Source organism: Martes martes (genome assembly GCF_963455335.1).
Source record: "Martes martes genome assembly, chromosome: 4".
Lineage (NCBI taxonomy): Eukaryota > Metazoa > Chordata > Mammalia > Carnivora > Mustelidae > Martes > Martes martes.
The window spans coordinates 30,748,084-30,764,565 of record NC_137891.1 but is presented as its reverse complement, the minus strand read 5'-3'; the positions used below and the strand labels follow the sequence as shown (position 1 = coordinate 30,764,565).

Below are 16,482 nucleotides of genomic sequence, written 5' to 3'. Positions count from 1 at the left end.
GCATATGCACATGGAACCACCGCATGGTCACATAAACCACAGCTTAGAGACAACCATAACTTTCAGACGTAAATGGTGCTCTCTTTCACTCATCACTATTTATGTTCATCGCATCCTCACTCAGAGAAAGGTTGATTAGTGACCAGAACTACAGAAGATGCCTTTAAGCTCCAAACTTTGAAGGGCTCTCCAGAGGCTAGGGAGACAATCTGCTTGAAGTGGACAAGTGTTCGTAGGGGCACTCATCAATAATTGTTGGGTGGGAATGGGCAGATGGATAAATGTCTTCTAGAGAGACAGGGACCTACAATATTTTCAGTGGTTAAGTAGCTCCAGATATTCTAGTCATGTTAAAAATTTGTATTTCCAACACCTGAAACTAATATAACACTGTATGTTATCTATACTAGAATTTTAAAAACATATATATTTCCACTATCACCAAGATAGTCCAGAATAAATATGTCTGGATGCCCTGGTTAGGTCCACTCTAAACAGGACTAAACATAAGTGATCTTTACAAAGACTTTTAATATCAAAGATTCTTTCTCCTTTATAATAGTTATTGGGAGCTTCTATATCTCCTTTTCTCTGTAACCAGCTCTTCCTTTTCTCCCTCTACAAAAGAAATAATTAATATTAGTTTTAATACAGGAATCTTACTGAAACTCTCCCAGGACTCTGAATTAATCTTTAACATTGGTTAATTTCTGTCTTCTATATTAAAGTGTCTAATATCATAACATCAAATATTTATCCATGACAGTATTGCAGGTTTTATCTAAGGCTACAAAGAGCAAGCAAGAGAGAAGAAACCAGAAAGTTCTTTTAGAAAGATACTGTGAATTCACAAATTCAAGCTTATGAATACATTCTCTGACATTAAAAACATGAGAAAATTGTGAGTACAAACTTCATGCAATGCCTCTAAGAATAAAGTTATTCTGCTGTTTTTATATAGCAATCAATACAATCTAGAAAGTAGTATTGAATATTTACTTGCTCCATGTTAAATAAAATATCTACTCTACCAAATTGAAGAAGTTCTTACCACCTTCTTTAGTGCAAAGGTTGACAAGGTTGTGCACTGTGTCCATCAGCTCCAACTGCTGCTTCTGAAGGACACTATTATTGTTGGTGGCCTTGTTCAATTGTTTCTCCAGCTCCTGGATTATATATGTTTGACGAGTAACCAAGATTTGAAGATTCTCTCTCTCTTCTTTTAAGGTGTCCAACTCTTCCTTGTGCTTTCCCTCCATTTCTAAGATTTTATGTTCTAATAAACTACAAGAAAATAAAGACAAGACTATTTAAAAAATGCTATACAAGAATATATGACTCAACTAGATCCTGAGTTCATTTAAAGTTAGAAATTTTAGTTAGGCATGTTATAATGTAAATATATATTATAAGTGATGGTTTCATAATTTATACATAACACACCCTAATATACATAACATGTTATTTATAAAAATATTTAATACATATATTAATGTAGGAGTTACATATATAACATATCAAATAAAGAATAATTAGAACATTTGGTGTCAGAGTAATATTTTTTTCCTAAACATATTTTTTTTTCCTGGGGTACATTTCATATCCAAGGTAGCTGACTTGGACCCAAATAACTTGTGTCTGTAAAAGTTACAATATAACTTTCATTAAGGAAATAGATCCAATAAGAAACCGATAGCATAGTCCAGGAAAAATACAAACAAAATATAGAGACTATTTTTTTTAAATGTATGTTGCATTCATTTGGGATTCTCAAAACATTAACAGTGATTAAATTTCACAATAGTTCTGTGGGGTCAGTTAATAGTATATTGAAGCGGAACCCACAGGACCAAAAAGTAAGCTATGCAAAATCACAGAGAATTAGATTTCTTGGCATTTCTGATGGCTGATCCTGTATCATAACTATAGCTTACTTTGTCTCTCAACCTAAGTTTCAGAATGAGGCCTAAAAGCACCACAAGCTCCCAAATCAGTGCACAGATGGTTCTGCACAGGAAGACCACAGGCTGGTGGTGTGGTCTTACAAAAAGACATGGGATTTTGCTCAGGGTGATGTAATCTTCAGCTGAGAACCTTCCTTCTCTCACAACTCTTCGGGAGATACTCCCCTTGCATATTGCACATTAAAATTGATAGGGAATGCAGAAGCACTCTTGGATCCTAGCAACTGACTGTAAATAAAAAGTATTTACATTTTATAGAGTGTATAATATACTAAGATTCCTCAGAGGAAAGCCTGATTCAGTTTCCTCAATTCCATTTTCAGAAGGTTCAACCAGTCCTTAGTTTACAAGGTGTTATTCAAATGTAACATACCAGACTGGGCACTTAATTTACCTTGGAGAAATATAGCACTGAATCATCCCTATAAGTTTGTAATGAGGGGACTCCAAGGAATATTTTAAATTTAATACTTAAATCATAAAATAGAGCATGTTAGAAGAGCCAAATTTTCCTACTTGACGTACTGGGGGACGAGCTGGAATATCTGATTGTCCTTCACACAGATTAAGAAGTGTGGAGAGAACTGCTCATGAACATTCTGGATCTTTGCCAACCAACCTGTCCTCAAGAAAATGTGGCTCAGAATATGGCAGGAAAGTCGACTGTTGAACCACACCTGAAAAACACTGGGATGCTTTATTCATGTTACCCTACTAATTTACAACACCTTGGGTGGCGTGTCCAGATTCCCATTTCTCGTTTCCATTGAGACCTGTCAGGGGCAGCTCTGTGACTTGTACAAGATAACAGAAGCCATGCCTCTATTTTGGCTTGCTCTCACTCTGTGGGACACCAATAGTGAAAGAAGACCTGCCATGATTGTTAAGCAAACTCAATTTGGATAGAACCTAGGTAAAGCGATTAGGGAAATTTGTGATGGCCATCTAATTTCTGAAGCCATCTTTTGGAAATGAAAATCTTAGGCATGGAAATCAGGATACAATAAAAAGAAAACATCTGTAAAGAGTAGGTACGATTCACCATCTTTTAGTGTTTTCTTCTGTGTCAATAATTTCCTGCTGAAGTTAGAGGTTAAAAAATAAACAAAATAAAACAAACAAAAAGCCCTTCTCAGTTAAAAAGTTTATCCAACCACTGGTTAAATGATTAGTGGACTTGCTATGGAGTCAAAGCAGGTTATCTCTGTGTCTTGTAATTGTTGGCCTTCGGATCTGAGAACTAACCACAACTGATGCCTTAGCTCATTCTCAGTTTACTTTTTGATTTTTTTGTTTTTCCTCCTAATGATCAGATGCAAGATGCCCATAAAATAAGTCAGTTAATTTACAAAAACACCTGTCTTTTAAATTCACAAGAATTATAGTATACTTCCAAGAAAACTTAGAATTAACTGTTAAAATGATAATATTGTAAAGATCAAAATTAGGGTGATATAGTCATATAATGCTGGACAGAAATCTGATTTATCAATTTGTTTCTACAAAAAGATGAGCACTGGCCTTTCAGTTTTCCTCATCACTAGGTAACATTCTGGTTTAGAAAATATCATGCTATAGCTATAACTTGTATTTATTACTTGCTAAGTGCCAATAGTGTTCTTAGCACTATGTAAAATATAAAATATCATTTCTACTCTAAGAATTTATTTTGAAAGAACAACCTCAAATAAAATAATAGCATCTGTAAGAAACTTTTGTTTCAGATATAATGCTATTTAAAAAATTATTTTAAACCAATGTTTTTCCACTTCTTTGATGTACTCCCTGTTCAAGAGGGTATATACTTAAAGACGGCTGCTATGAGATGTCAATAAAGGGATTTTGCCTGTTTGTTTAGTTTAGTTTTCAGAATAATTTGGAAAGAGCTGAGAATTTAAAGCTGATCAAAGAATTCCCTGATGTCAAAGGAAACACCTCGGTACTGGCTTACAGAGGAAAAGTCTGCATTTCCCGAGTAAAAGGAATATGCACTTAACATGATGAAAAGAACAATAATTTTCATAATTTACTGAACAACATTTAATGCACTGACTACCAGGTAACAAAAGAAATCCAAAGAGCCTGTCATCTTAAAATAGCTATTTATGCAAAGTAAAGAAGGGACTACCCACAGAAGTAAAATCTGTCCTCTACATCACAGACACCTCATAGAGTTTGGAATGTTAACGTATATCCATTATATTAATTGTAACTTTTTAGACTTCTTCAGGCAAGACTGATCTCTTCTTGGCTCTTCCATTTTCTCCAACATTGCTCATCCCTTACTTCCATCTTCTCTTCATATTTGGCTTAAAAAAACAAACAAACTGTTCTCTTTCCTTAGATACTTCTCATCCATTGGTTATTATCTACTTGGGAAGTCAGACCTTCTTTCTCATTACTCTAAAATGGTTTGAATCGAAAACTTTCTTGCCAGAAAAAATGCAAATGCTATCTCCATTAATCACTTTGTTGCACTATATCATCATAATTGTGTAGTCCTTTAAAGCCCTTATCTCCTTTGATTCTTAAAGCAATAGAGAGATACAGACTAAGTAGATATTACAAGCCTCAGTTAATAAGAATCTAAGTATCTTGTCCAAAAATCACGCATTCATTGTGTCAGAACCAAGATAAGAAGCCATGTCTTCTAACTTGTTGGCCTAGAAATGTGCCCATGACATCCCAGTGCTATGAACACTAGCATGAGAGTCTTTCCTCTTTGATTTAGTGTAATATATCTTCTACTTATTTCTTCCACCCATTTATATTTTGTCAGGAAGCAAGGAATCACTTTAACATCTCCTTAGTAATTGTTCTCCAGCTGGTTATTCTGGGAGCTCATCTTTTGTAATATTTAAGCTTATTGATCTTTTACAGTTTCTTTGTCAAGCCAGTTTTTTTTTTTTTTTTTTTAAGATTTTGTTTATTTATTTGAGAGAGAATGAGTGAGAGAGAGCATGAGAGAGGAGAAGGTCAGAGGGAGAAGCAGACTCCCCAAGGAGCTGGGAGCCCGATGCGGGACTCGATCCTGGAAGTCTGGGATCATGACCTGAGCCGAAGGCAGTCGCTCAACCAACTGAGCCACCCAGGTGCCCAAGCCAGTTTTTTTTTTTAATCTGAATTGAGATTTTCTTAAGCACCACTCTGCCTTAATCCCTCTGTCATTAAATGTAATTTTATCCCATTTTGTCCTGAAGTCTTTTATTGGTTCTCTTACATTTTCCCTATCCAGATCAGTTGGGAGAGGCCACCTCAGCTAGATACAGAGACCTACAAGTAAACTTTGATCTGAAGGACAACATTACAGCTCCAGCATCCTAAAATTAGATAGACAAAGAAAGTAGTTATATTTTCCCTGATGATGTCCTGCAGCAATAAGTTTAGTTTAGACTTAAATACATAATCCAAAATGCAGATGCTGATTCCAAGCTCCAGTGCACTGTTTTCTAGAGTGCATTCCATATATTTTTATCAGGTGTTCACTTATTTAGAGTCCCACTCTCAAGTTTTTGGGAAACTGACATTAAATAAACAGTTTTTATCATGATGCATCTTTTAGGATTAGTGTTCCATGGAACAACAATTTATGAAACTGTGTACCTAAATCTACACAAATGGAGTTAGAAATCTGAAGACAGAATTTCTCACAGGATTCCAAGTACTTCCTGTTTCCCATCTTTCTGGAAACATTTTGAGAAGAGACATGCATAAAATTCTGGCACTTAACTTCTAGTTTGAGGCAGAGGTGCACTTTAATGAAGAATAAAATAAACAAAATAATCTAGGCCTTGAACTTCAGTAAAAGGTTCTAATTGAGTATATACAAAACCTTATTTGAAGTTTTTGGTTGACTTCTCTCCCCATTTTCACAGTCTGCCTCCTCAAACATATCTTATTGGAAATATTTCAGATCATTGAACACATCTTGAAACTTTCACAGAAAAAGCTCTCCCTTTCAAATTGTTTCCCACAATAGAGTTCTTAACATAGCAGCCAATGAATTCACAGTGGTGACAGTTTCCTAAGCAATATGTGTGTAAAGATAGCCCTTAAACAAGGAAGAAGATGTTGAAAATATAGAAACCTTCTCAATTTTATCTGTCTGAAACTGGTTACAGATGTTTCCATTTTTTAATTATTTTTAATATATAAGGTGTCAACATGTGTTGCAAATATGGGTTTTAGGGCTTGATTTTTTTCACCCTTCAAACAAGGGTAAAGTAACTTCAGGTTAAATTTATACTTTGATATTCTAATTTGAACACAGCAAATTTAAAATTTATAGCTAAATGGTTTTATAATTCAAATGTGGAGCAGAAGCATAGATTACTACAAGTAAACATTGGCAAATACTTTTTTTTTTAATAGTTTGGGGTAAATAAGAATAAACGAAATATGCTATGGAAGCCAGAAAGAAAAAAATATATACACTTCAAAACATAAAAATGTAATACTTCTACAAAAAAGTTGCACAATAAATGGCAAACTACAGAAATGCGTATCTGCAGCATATATGACAAAATTTTAATGTCCATTGAAGAGTATATATGAGTTAATAAAACAAAGATAAACAATTTAATAGAAAGATGAGAAACACCCATGAATAGGCTAGTCACAGAAGAAGAAATGGAAATGGTCAATAAACATGAATAAGATGTACAACCTAACTTTTCAAGTAGACAACATTAATAAAATGGTTAGCAAGGTTTAAGGAAATTCGAAAGCCCATGTATACTTGGGGAGAAATATAAAATTTGGAGATAATTTGTCAATATGTATGAAAACAAATAATCATATAAAAATTCTGAAAAATTGTAAATTACAGTCTATCTATAACTAGGAATAAGAGATATATGTGTATAGTTACATGTATAAAATATCCATGATAAATTTTTATGAAACAGAAATAAAACCAAAATGTAAAGAATAGTTATAATCTATACAAATACGCATTCATTATATATATGTATTCATACACGTGTGTGACTGGATATGAGTGTCTGTGTAAACACACAACAAATATTCACACTCTACACAGATATATGTCTTAGTATATTCATAGAAAAAGTCTGGAAGAATAAGCAACAAATTTAATCTGTTAATGATGATTCTCTGCAGGGGGTTGTGGTAATGGAGGAGTATGGCATTAAGAAGACTTTGTCCTACAGTTGTATATACTTTTATATACTTTAATGTTTAGATCAAGTTTGTGTTACTTTTTTATTAATCGGAGATGTGTTAGGTAGTCACGAGTCTAAAATAGTCTGGGAAGATGCTATCTAGAAATTTTAAATTGGGCTGAATTAGTAAAATTCAAAATGTGAACTGATAATCTTGGGAGCAATGCAGAGTGCTTTTGGGGATACAGAATAGCAGTGTAAACACCATCTCTATTGTATTTATGTTAAGAACAATTAATATATTTATAATATTTCATGTAAACTATGTGGTTTGTGTTTTCCATTAGAAAATATGTTTCAATTGTCTGTGTCTGTGTGTATACAGAGATAAATGACATTTGTTGGGATAGAGCTCCTGGGACATTTGCCAGTTCATCATTCATTCAACATTCAAAAAGCACTTAATACTATATATACAATGTGTAGAGAATTGTGCCTGGGAGCTTAAGACAAAGATAAATAAAACACAGTCTCTGTGTTCCAGAAGGTCACAGCCTAATAGTAGAAAAATAGAAAAACACACACACACAAACACACATAAACACACACACAACACTCAGAAGCACACACACATATTAGAATGTGATGGGATAAATAAAACAATGGGGAGCAAAGACGTACAGTATTATCATATAAGTGGTAATGACCAAATCTATTGGGCAGTGTCAAAAAAAGGTTCTTAGAGAGGTTAACATCTGCACTGAGTTTTGAAGAGTGAACAGGAGTTTGTCAGTTGAATAAAGAACTACAGGGCATTTCAGACAAGTCAAACATCAAATATGCCTGAAACAACGTCAAGTGTTCAGTGTGATACTAACGACTGGCACAATTAAACACTTGTTATGTGTGTTGGGCACTGTTCTCAGTGTTTTACATGCATTAACTCAATTAATCCTCACATAAACTCCAGGCACTACTATTATCATCATCCCAGTTTTAGAAATTAAAACCAAATTACAGTGAGTTTAAGTAACTTGTCCAAAGTCGCAGAGCTGGTTATAGCAGGATAAGGGAAAAGTAAACCCTAGGCAGCCTGGCTTCAGAACTCATGTTCTTAGCTATCAGACCATACTTTCTAAAATATAAGAAGACTTGTATAAGTAAGGCTACCAAATTAGGATTATAATCATCACTGACCTGTTCAATGCTTAAAAGACTTGAACTTTCTTGAGTTAGTTTCAGAGAATCATTTGGGGATTAGGCAGATGCTGTCTAGAGATTGAAAAGTGGGGCTGAATTAGTGTTGGGGACCTAAACAAAAGTGAAAAAAATAATCTGATTTGCATTTTAAAAAGAAGACTTTGGCAGAGCTCTGGATGATCAGTTTGAGAGACATGGGGCTTAAAGCACAGAGGTCACTGCAATGGCTGAGATAAGAATTAATGGGAGTTTGACCTAAGACATAGTGGAAATAAAATGAACAGGACAGATTGAGAAAGTATTTAGGAGATGGAACTGACAGCCTCAACAGTCACTGCGAGCCACTTTGAGGAATCTGGGAAAGGAAAAAAATAAGATTACCCTTGGATTTTTAGTTTGATTTGGAATTCTCTGTTTGACTTATTTCACTCAGCATAATCTTTTCCAGTCTAAAATCCTAAGATTAATGAAATTGAAATTTAAAAATGCTATATGCCGGGGCACCTGGGTGGCTCAGTGGCTTAAAGCCTCTGCCTTTGGCTCAGGTCATGATCCCAGGGTCCTGGGATCGACCCCACATCGGGCTCTCTGCTCCGTGGGGAGCCTGCTTCCCCCTCTCTCTCTGCCTGCCTCTCTGCCTACTTGTGACCTCTCTCTCTCTCTCTCTCTGTCAAATAAATAAAAAATATCTTTAAAAAAATGCTATATGCCATTAAATTCATTTTTAAAATACATGAGAAGAAAAAATGTTCTATTAAATCAGTCTGCAGGTATTCCATTTTCAAAGTATAGAATAAAGTACTATAAATTTAAAAACTTTTTATTTATCCCTACTATACACAACTAACATAATATAGCCTAATCTAATGCTAGCAGGTAGCAGGATTTCACTTTAGTATTTTGTAAAGAAATTTTCAAGTGGAAAAGAAATTTAATTTAATGACTGTGACTTAACTTTTCATTTCTTTAGGCATCTTAAGTATTAAAAATCAATATTTCTATGATACCATTATAATAATTTGTTTGTAAGGTATAATTTAGTATCTTGAAATTACACAAATTTCGATCAGTTAAAATTAATTAACTTAATAACTTCCCATAAACTCCAGCTAGAAGATAGATGAGGCTTGTCAAAAAAGCTCAGTGAATTCCCAAGGTAAAATAAATAGTTTATATTTCCTACCCCAGTATTAGCAGGAATAAATAATGATCTATATAGGAATAGGCCAAAAACAACTGGCCGACCCCTTTCTTCAAACTTCTGTTTGTTTGTGTTAAGAGGATAACTTGACAGCCACATCAATTAATCTTGATGCTGCATCATGCTGGAAAAATATTTTTATAATAATTAAGACAGAGAATCATTATGGATTTGAACCCTAATTTTGCCATAAACTAGCTGTTTGGTCATGGACAAGTAAACTCTAACTTTGTGAATTTCATTTTCTTTATACACGAAATAGGAATAAGAACAGATACTCTGCAGAACTGGCTGGAGGATTAGCAGTAATGTATGCAAGGCACCTGGCATACATGTTTACCTGATATTAGGTAGGCAGGTAGCAGACAGTTTTGATAAAACTACGTTGAAGTGGCCATCACATATGTAGTTTTACTTTTCTCTGAATGGCCTTACTGAAATTTTCCTAATCTTCACGCTACATATTCAACCCAAGTATCAGGAAAGCCCAAGTGTTCCATCTTTGTATATGTAAGATGCTCACTTCTCTTCCTGTATACCCTGTTGAGGCAGAAGAATTTCTTCTGGCGTATTTTTTCACCCAGCTGTGCTCCCACCTTGGGAAAAGCTGGGGTTAAATCAGAGATGCGCAGGTGCCTTGATCAGTTCACCAAACTTTTAGATGAAAAGATTCAACTCAAGGGATTTGGGTTATAACATCTTTCCCTGTCCCTCTCCTTTTTTCTATTGTCTTGAGCAGACCTGGCAGGAAACATACTCAAAGAATCTAATAAAAGTTGACAATTACATGTTTCACTTTGTGATGCAGGCACCTATGTGCAAGGTAAATACTAATGCTTCCCATTTCTTGGGATCTTGGTTGATAACTTCAGTTACGTGGGCCAAATACTGATCTTGTACTTCCAAATGCTCTTCCTTGAGATAAGAAGTGAAACCATTTTGACATTAGGATAGTATCCAACAAAAGAAAAAAAAGAACAAAAAACATTTCCTAAAGAAAGCAAACTGGAAGCTTCTTGGAGTCACCCCCCCACTAGATTGTTAGGAAAACAAACTGTAGAGTAAATGTTGCTAATCCTATTCTTGCTTTGTGCCTTTGGCCATTTAGGGGATAAAGAGGTGAATCTAATGAGGCCCCAAATCCTTTTTCAACCCTGCAAGTGATGCATTTAATTTGTCAGGATGTAAATCAGCAGGACCTCTCAGCATGATTGTGTAGTATAATCCTGTCTATAAAATATCCCTCCTTGTTCTGCCAAAGAAGTGGTGGACCCTCCTAAGGGCCAGCTCACCGACTTGGCAGCTGAGGCCCCATCATACTCAAAGCTGGTAAGTCACACACCCAGACACAACCCCTGACATTCCATGGGGAGGAAGCAAAGCTTAATTTAGATAATCCCCTTTGCAAAGTGTATTAGCTGATCCAAACCAGACCTGGCCAACTAAAGGCATGTTGTTCCTACATTTCAGAGATGCCTAAATGTAGAAATAGCTTCTTGCTACATTTGGAGGATTAAGATTCATTTAAGGAACAGGTAGGGATAATCAATACACTTCTTTAAAAATATATATAAACAGTTTGGTGTTTGACTTTAACTTTCTATCTACTTAAATGCTATTGGGCGGGGTGGGGGGGGTGGATTTCTTTGTTGCTCTAGAAAGTGCTTGGCAGAGTTCCTGAATTCCATTTCATACATGGAAGTAAACAATAACAATAAAGAGTAGGGTAAGTATGCTGTACATCACAAAAGGATATTCTTATTTTTTTTTTTATAAAGTAAAACACTTTTTTCTAAGTGGTTCATAGAAGAATATGCCTGGTTAAAGAATAAATGTTCCACCAACACTTCATTAAACACATCAGACCCTTCCACAGGAAGACACAGATAACTACAGAGATATAGCAATGTCAGGAGACACAGCATGTTGATCGAGAAATACCCCCAGAAACCACCGTTGAAGTAATGTTACACTTGAGCATCAAAAAAGAAAGGAGTGTAGAGGACAAGTGAAAGATGCATGTAAGTTTTTGTCAGTGTAAGCACAGAGATAAATTTCAAGTTGAAACACAAATCCCTGAAGTCTTTGTCAAATACCTATATTTCTGGCAAAGGGAATTGTTAGAACTCTGAAAAAATTACCACTAGCAATAAGCATTGTGACTTGTATACACAGAGACCTGAATTTTCCTTAGAAATTAGAACTTAATAAAGGAAAAAAAATTCATCAGCAGGAGGCATGTATGTGCTGGGATTAGGAATGAGATGCCTCTGAATGGCCACGGCACACGGAGAAGCCTTCTCTACCTGACTTGCTTGACAGAGCTCTTTTGAGGGTGTGAACCTTCACTCAGCTTTACCGATGGAACAGAGAGGGCAACTTTTAAGAGTTTCCCTTAAACAAACAAACAATTTCATGGTGAGAATTCCATAGTAGAAATGGTACTAGGTGTCATATCAAGAATTATGATGGAAAACCAAAAAACCCAAAATGATCACGAAATAAGGTAGAGGGGATATATTTTTAATAAAAGAAAGAGAAGGAAGAACGAAAACAAAAGAAAGAATGAATATGACAAGGAAAGAGGCAAAGAGAAAGAAAGACATGACGGGGGAGAGAGCGAGCGAGCGAGAGTGAGCTGAGTACAAGTGACACTTAAGGACAGCATTTGTTTTTGTAGTTAAGAGTGAGACCTTTCAGTCCTCCCAGGTTTTTTATGGTATCCTGACAGCTCAAGTGTCAGATGTGGACCAAGAGATAATACACATATCAGCAGGGGAAGAACTGAAGAATGTAGATTCATGCTGACAACTTTTTAAAAGATAAATCATATGTGGTAACATACTTAGAGACTAAAACCACTCTAGGTTATACCTTAAAATGAAATACCACGCAGTTATTCAGAACGATATTATAAGGGTATTTATTCATGAGAAATGATATCTATTTCCAAAGAAGGCAGGCTGCAGAACAGTTTGGAAAGCATGACACAGCTTTCCATAAAAAATATATTTATATACAATATACAGTGACACGTGCAGCTTTCTCAATGTGACGGGATTGTGATTTTTAGTTTTATTTTGTTACTTTCTCCTTTTTCTCCAATAAGTGTGTGTTATTTAGGTAATTATGAAAACAAACAATCTAAAAAATAAGGCAAAGTTGACAATATTTTACTTATTTATTCCTTGACCGGGCTTTCACAACAGCATCTTGAAATATATAACTATAAAGGGGTTCACTTTTAGCACCAGTGTTAAAGCATGGTGGGATCCAAAAACCAAGGGATGGTTGATGTAAAGTATACCTGCTCCATGTATATGTCTGGTTACTGTGAAACAGCAGTAGGATAAATGGTACTTTTCAGCAGGATTTTAAATTCCAAAACATTTCATTATGCAACCAGTTCAGGGTCAAGTCCTGTCAAGTTTATTTATAGTTATACAGTTTACCCCATGACACAGTACAAAGATAAATAAATGTAAAACTTAGAAATACAAGTCATAGAGCATGCATGACCCCTTTCAGACTCTAAATCAACAGCCAGGTTTATCTTCTTCATGGAAAAGCTTCATTATAATTGCTGTCATTAAGGGCCACTTTTAGTGTAAAGTTGGGGAATCCTTTTAGGTTACAGATAGTAGTATTGAGAGATGATGTGCTACAGTGCAAAGAGCAAGTCTAGGAAGAAGGAAACCTGGGTTATATTCCCAGTTGTACCACTAGCAAGCTGTGTGACCTTGGACAAATCACTCACTTCTACTGAGTCTGTCCCCTCACTTACAGAGCACTGGAAGTCCTCTTTGTGCCTTCCTGGTTTGGAATATGGTGGAAATTCTAGTTCCAATGACATAAGGTATTTAATTAGTTTCTAGCAACACAATGCTCCTTAAATCCATATAATTCATAAGAAATGAAACTGCTTCAAGCCATCCCAATGGCCAGGGGTCAGTTAATAAGCAATACATTTGTCCTACAGAGGCCAGTGCTTTGACTGAATTGGCCATCATGAATGTCAAGACTTCAAAATGATATAGTCTATATATCATCTCAAGATCTCTAAGTCCCACTTCACTTTCCTGAGATGATTCATAGTTTATAAAACACATCCATAAAACTACACAAAGAAATTTATTTTATCCAGAGTAAATGTCTTTAAATGTGGGAAAGGGGATGGTGAGCAACTCCTGAATCAGTTTTACAGGTAAATAATTTTCTGGGAAAAATAAAATTTGTTTCTCTGGTGCAAGATCTTTGAATTCAACAATCTTGTAGCTCTGTAGAAGCTTAAGGGCAGGTAGAGTGACAATTCAAGTTACAGAGTTTCAGAGATTATTTTTTTCTTTATTGCTATAGATGTCATTCTGCTGAAAACTGCCAATTATTTTGTGTCACTGAATTTATTCACAGAATCAATTGGTGGGATTCGAATAACTAAATATTAGATAAATTAGTGTTAAAAGTTTCTTAAAAAGCATACACTTCAAGAGTGTAAGCAATTGTATTATTTGTATCATATTAAATTGTCTCTATAGTTCCTTTTTTTTTTTTTACGAACCACTTCAATATTTTAAGAGCTGACAGAGAGGTGAACGATAAAAATAAGTACATATGTAAATAATTTGGAATACAACAAGCCTCACCTGTTTTTCTCATGAATCTTTAGGATTTCATTTGTCTGTTGAAGAAGCTGCTTCTCTAGCTTGTATGTTGATAATGAATTCTCTAGCAGTTGTATTTCAAGTCGAGACGTTTGATTTAGTACCTCAAGATAAAAGATAGAAGATAAAAACATTTCAAACTTTAATCACAAAGAGTGAAAAGAATTTTTGTTTTTTTAATTTAGCTGTGTTTTCCTTTAAAATAGTATTTCTTCCGGAATAATTAATTAAATGGCCTACATTCTACTAATTAGAATGTAGAGCTTTGCAATGAATCTTAAACATGACATTTATTTGAGGCTGAGGTTGCAACTGAATGAGAAAATTAAGTTGTTAAATCCATTTTCATATTTAAATTTTCATGTCTTGAATCCCTAAGATATTCTACTCTGCTAGCTGTTTTATGTATGCATTATCCCCAATATTGATATTCTATACATGTTATCTCTGAGATAGGAAGTAGTACAAGGTCTTTGATATTGTATATAACTAATAACTAATAGGCAAGTAAAATATGCTCGTTTTGATCCCTCACCTTACAAAAATCAATTATAAATGTGCAAACAACTCTTGACATAGTTTAGGCAGATTCATGACCACAGAGTTATTAAATACCTATCATATTAGTTCACACCAGCCTTTCCAGATATCATATCATTTCACAGACATGGGCACATGTTAATGGAGGAATTGCTACCATCACTTTATAAATGAAGAAATGGAGATTAGACAGAGGCCAAAATCCACACAGGAACCAAGGGAAAAACCGGGTTTTTGAACCTAGACAGTGTGACTCAATTTTAATGCTCTATACCAAAAACTAAAAGGGTTAGTTAGACTGTCTTGGTTCTTAATCTGAGGAAATGAAGTGACCAGGAACCCAGATCTCACTGAAGACAGATTGTAGTTATCCTTTCAACTGCACTACATTGGGTGCTCTAGAAGCTATAAATGTGCAACTAATCTTGAATCATGAAGACTCATGCTGCTGGCTAGGCTTTAAAATAACATGAGTCTGTGAGCCATGAACCCAAACCTACACATCCTCCAAGCAAATATTGCAAACTGTAATCCGAGAAGATACCTTCAAACTGTCCAATGTCTTTGTTTCTCCCTGCCCCTGTTCTATCTACCCTCTACCCTGCTCTTCTTTAAGGGAGGTGAAAAGGGCAAGGAAAAAAGTGTAATTAGCTTTAAAGCTTCCTACGTCATTTGAAAACTTCTATACCACCACATTGTCTTAGAACTACTTATTGAAAGAGAGCTGGAAAACCTTCTGGAGAGTCAGTATCAATCTAAAGTCCACTTCTAAAAATGACATCATTAGAGCTTTCCTCCTTTTCTGCAGCATGTCAAAACCTTGGATTATATCAGATGCACATACCTTTTCAAAACACACTGATATGACTAGGGCTGGACTTAGATTACAAGAGGTTGTAGGTGAAGGGGATGTATTTTCAAGGAACCAGGACAAGGGCTAGGGTGAGATGAGAGAGCAAATTGTCTCAATTGCAAAATTTAAGGAGGTGTCAAAAATATTATATTTTAAATATATTTTATTTTATTACTATTAAATTATGTTATTTACATTTATATATTTATATACTTATACAAGTATATAAATGTAAAAATGAAATAATTATATAAAATAATAAATTAAAATATAATATTAAAAATATTATAATATTTAATGCAACATGTTAAAAGATCAAAATTAGTGCAAAATAATCCATATTGAACACAGCATAATTTTATTTTTTTTAAATTTTTTATTTATTTCCAGCGTAACAGTATTCATTGTTTTTTCACCACACCCAGTGCTCCATGCAATCTGTGCCCTCCCTAATACCCACCACCTGGTTCCCCCACCCTCCCACCCCGCCCCTTCAAAACCCTCAGGTTGTTTTTCAGAGTCCATAGTCTCTCATGGTTCACCTCCCCTTCCAATTTCCCTCAACTCCCTTCTCCTCTCCATCTACCCTTGTCCTCTATATTATTTGTTATGCTCCACCAATAAGTGAAACCATATGATACTTGACTTTCTCTGTTTGACTTATTTCACTCAGCATAATCTCTTCCAGCATAATTTTAAAATAAATATGGGATCTGCTTCTGCACATGTATTTTTTAGTTTTGTGTGACTTGTCACCCAGGTCTCAACCCTGTTGGAGAGGTATGAGGCAGAGGGTGAAGGAGTAGGGGACAGAATGGTGAGATGGGGCATTAGTGCTTTAAAAAAATTTTAAGGTTCTAGGATTCATTTTTACAATTGTCATAAATAAAGATCTGAAAACCAGTCTAAAAGTTACTACTACTAATCAATACTTAGATTT

At 35.0% G+C, this 16,482-nt stretch overlaps 1 protein-coding gene across 1 annotated transcript in view; it reads right to left on the bottom strand.

Annotated features, from left to right (window-relative positions):
- Positions 1 to 16,482, bottom strand: part of ANGPT1 (angiopoietin 1) — a 240,486-nt gene that overhangs the window by 69,444 nt on the left and 154,560 nt on the right. The window contains exons 3-4 of the mRNA XM_080801088.1: positions 14,132 to 14,253; positions 1,055 to 1,284 (exon numbers count right to left, since the gene is read on the bottom strand). Coding sequence (XP_080657214.1) covers positions 1,055 to 1,284; positions 14,132 to 14,253 — 352 coding nt within the window. The remainder of the gene's footprint in view (positions 1 to 1,054; positions 1,285 to 14,131; positions 14,254 to 16,482) is intronic.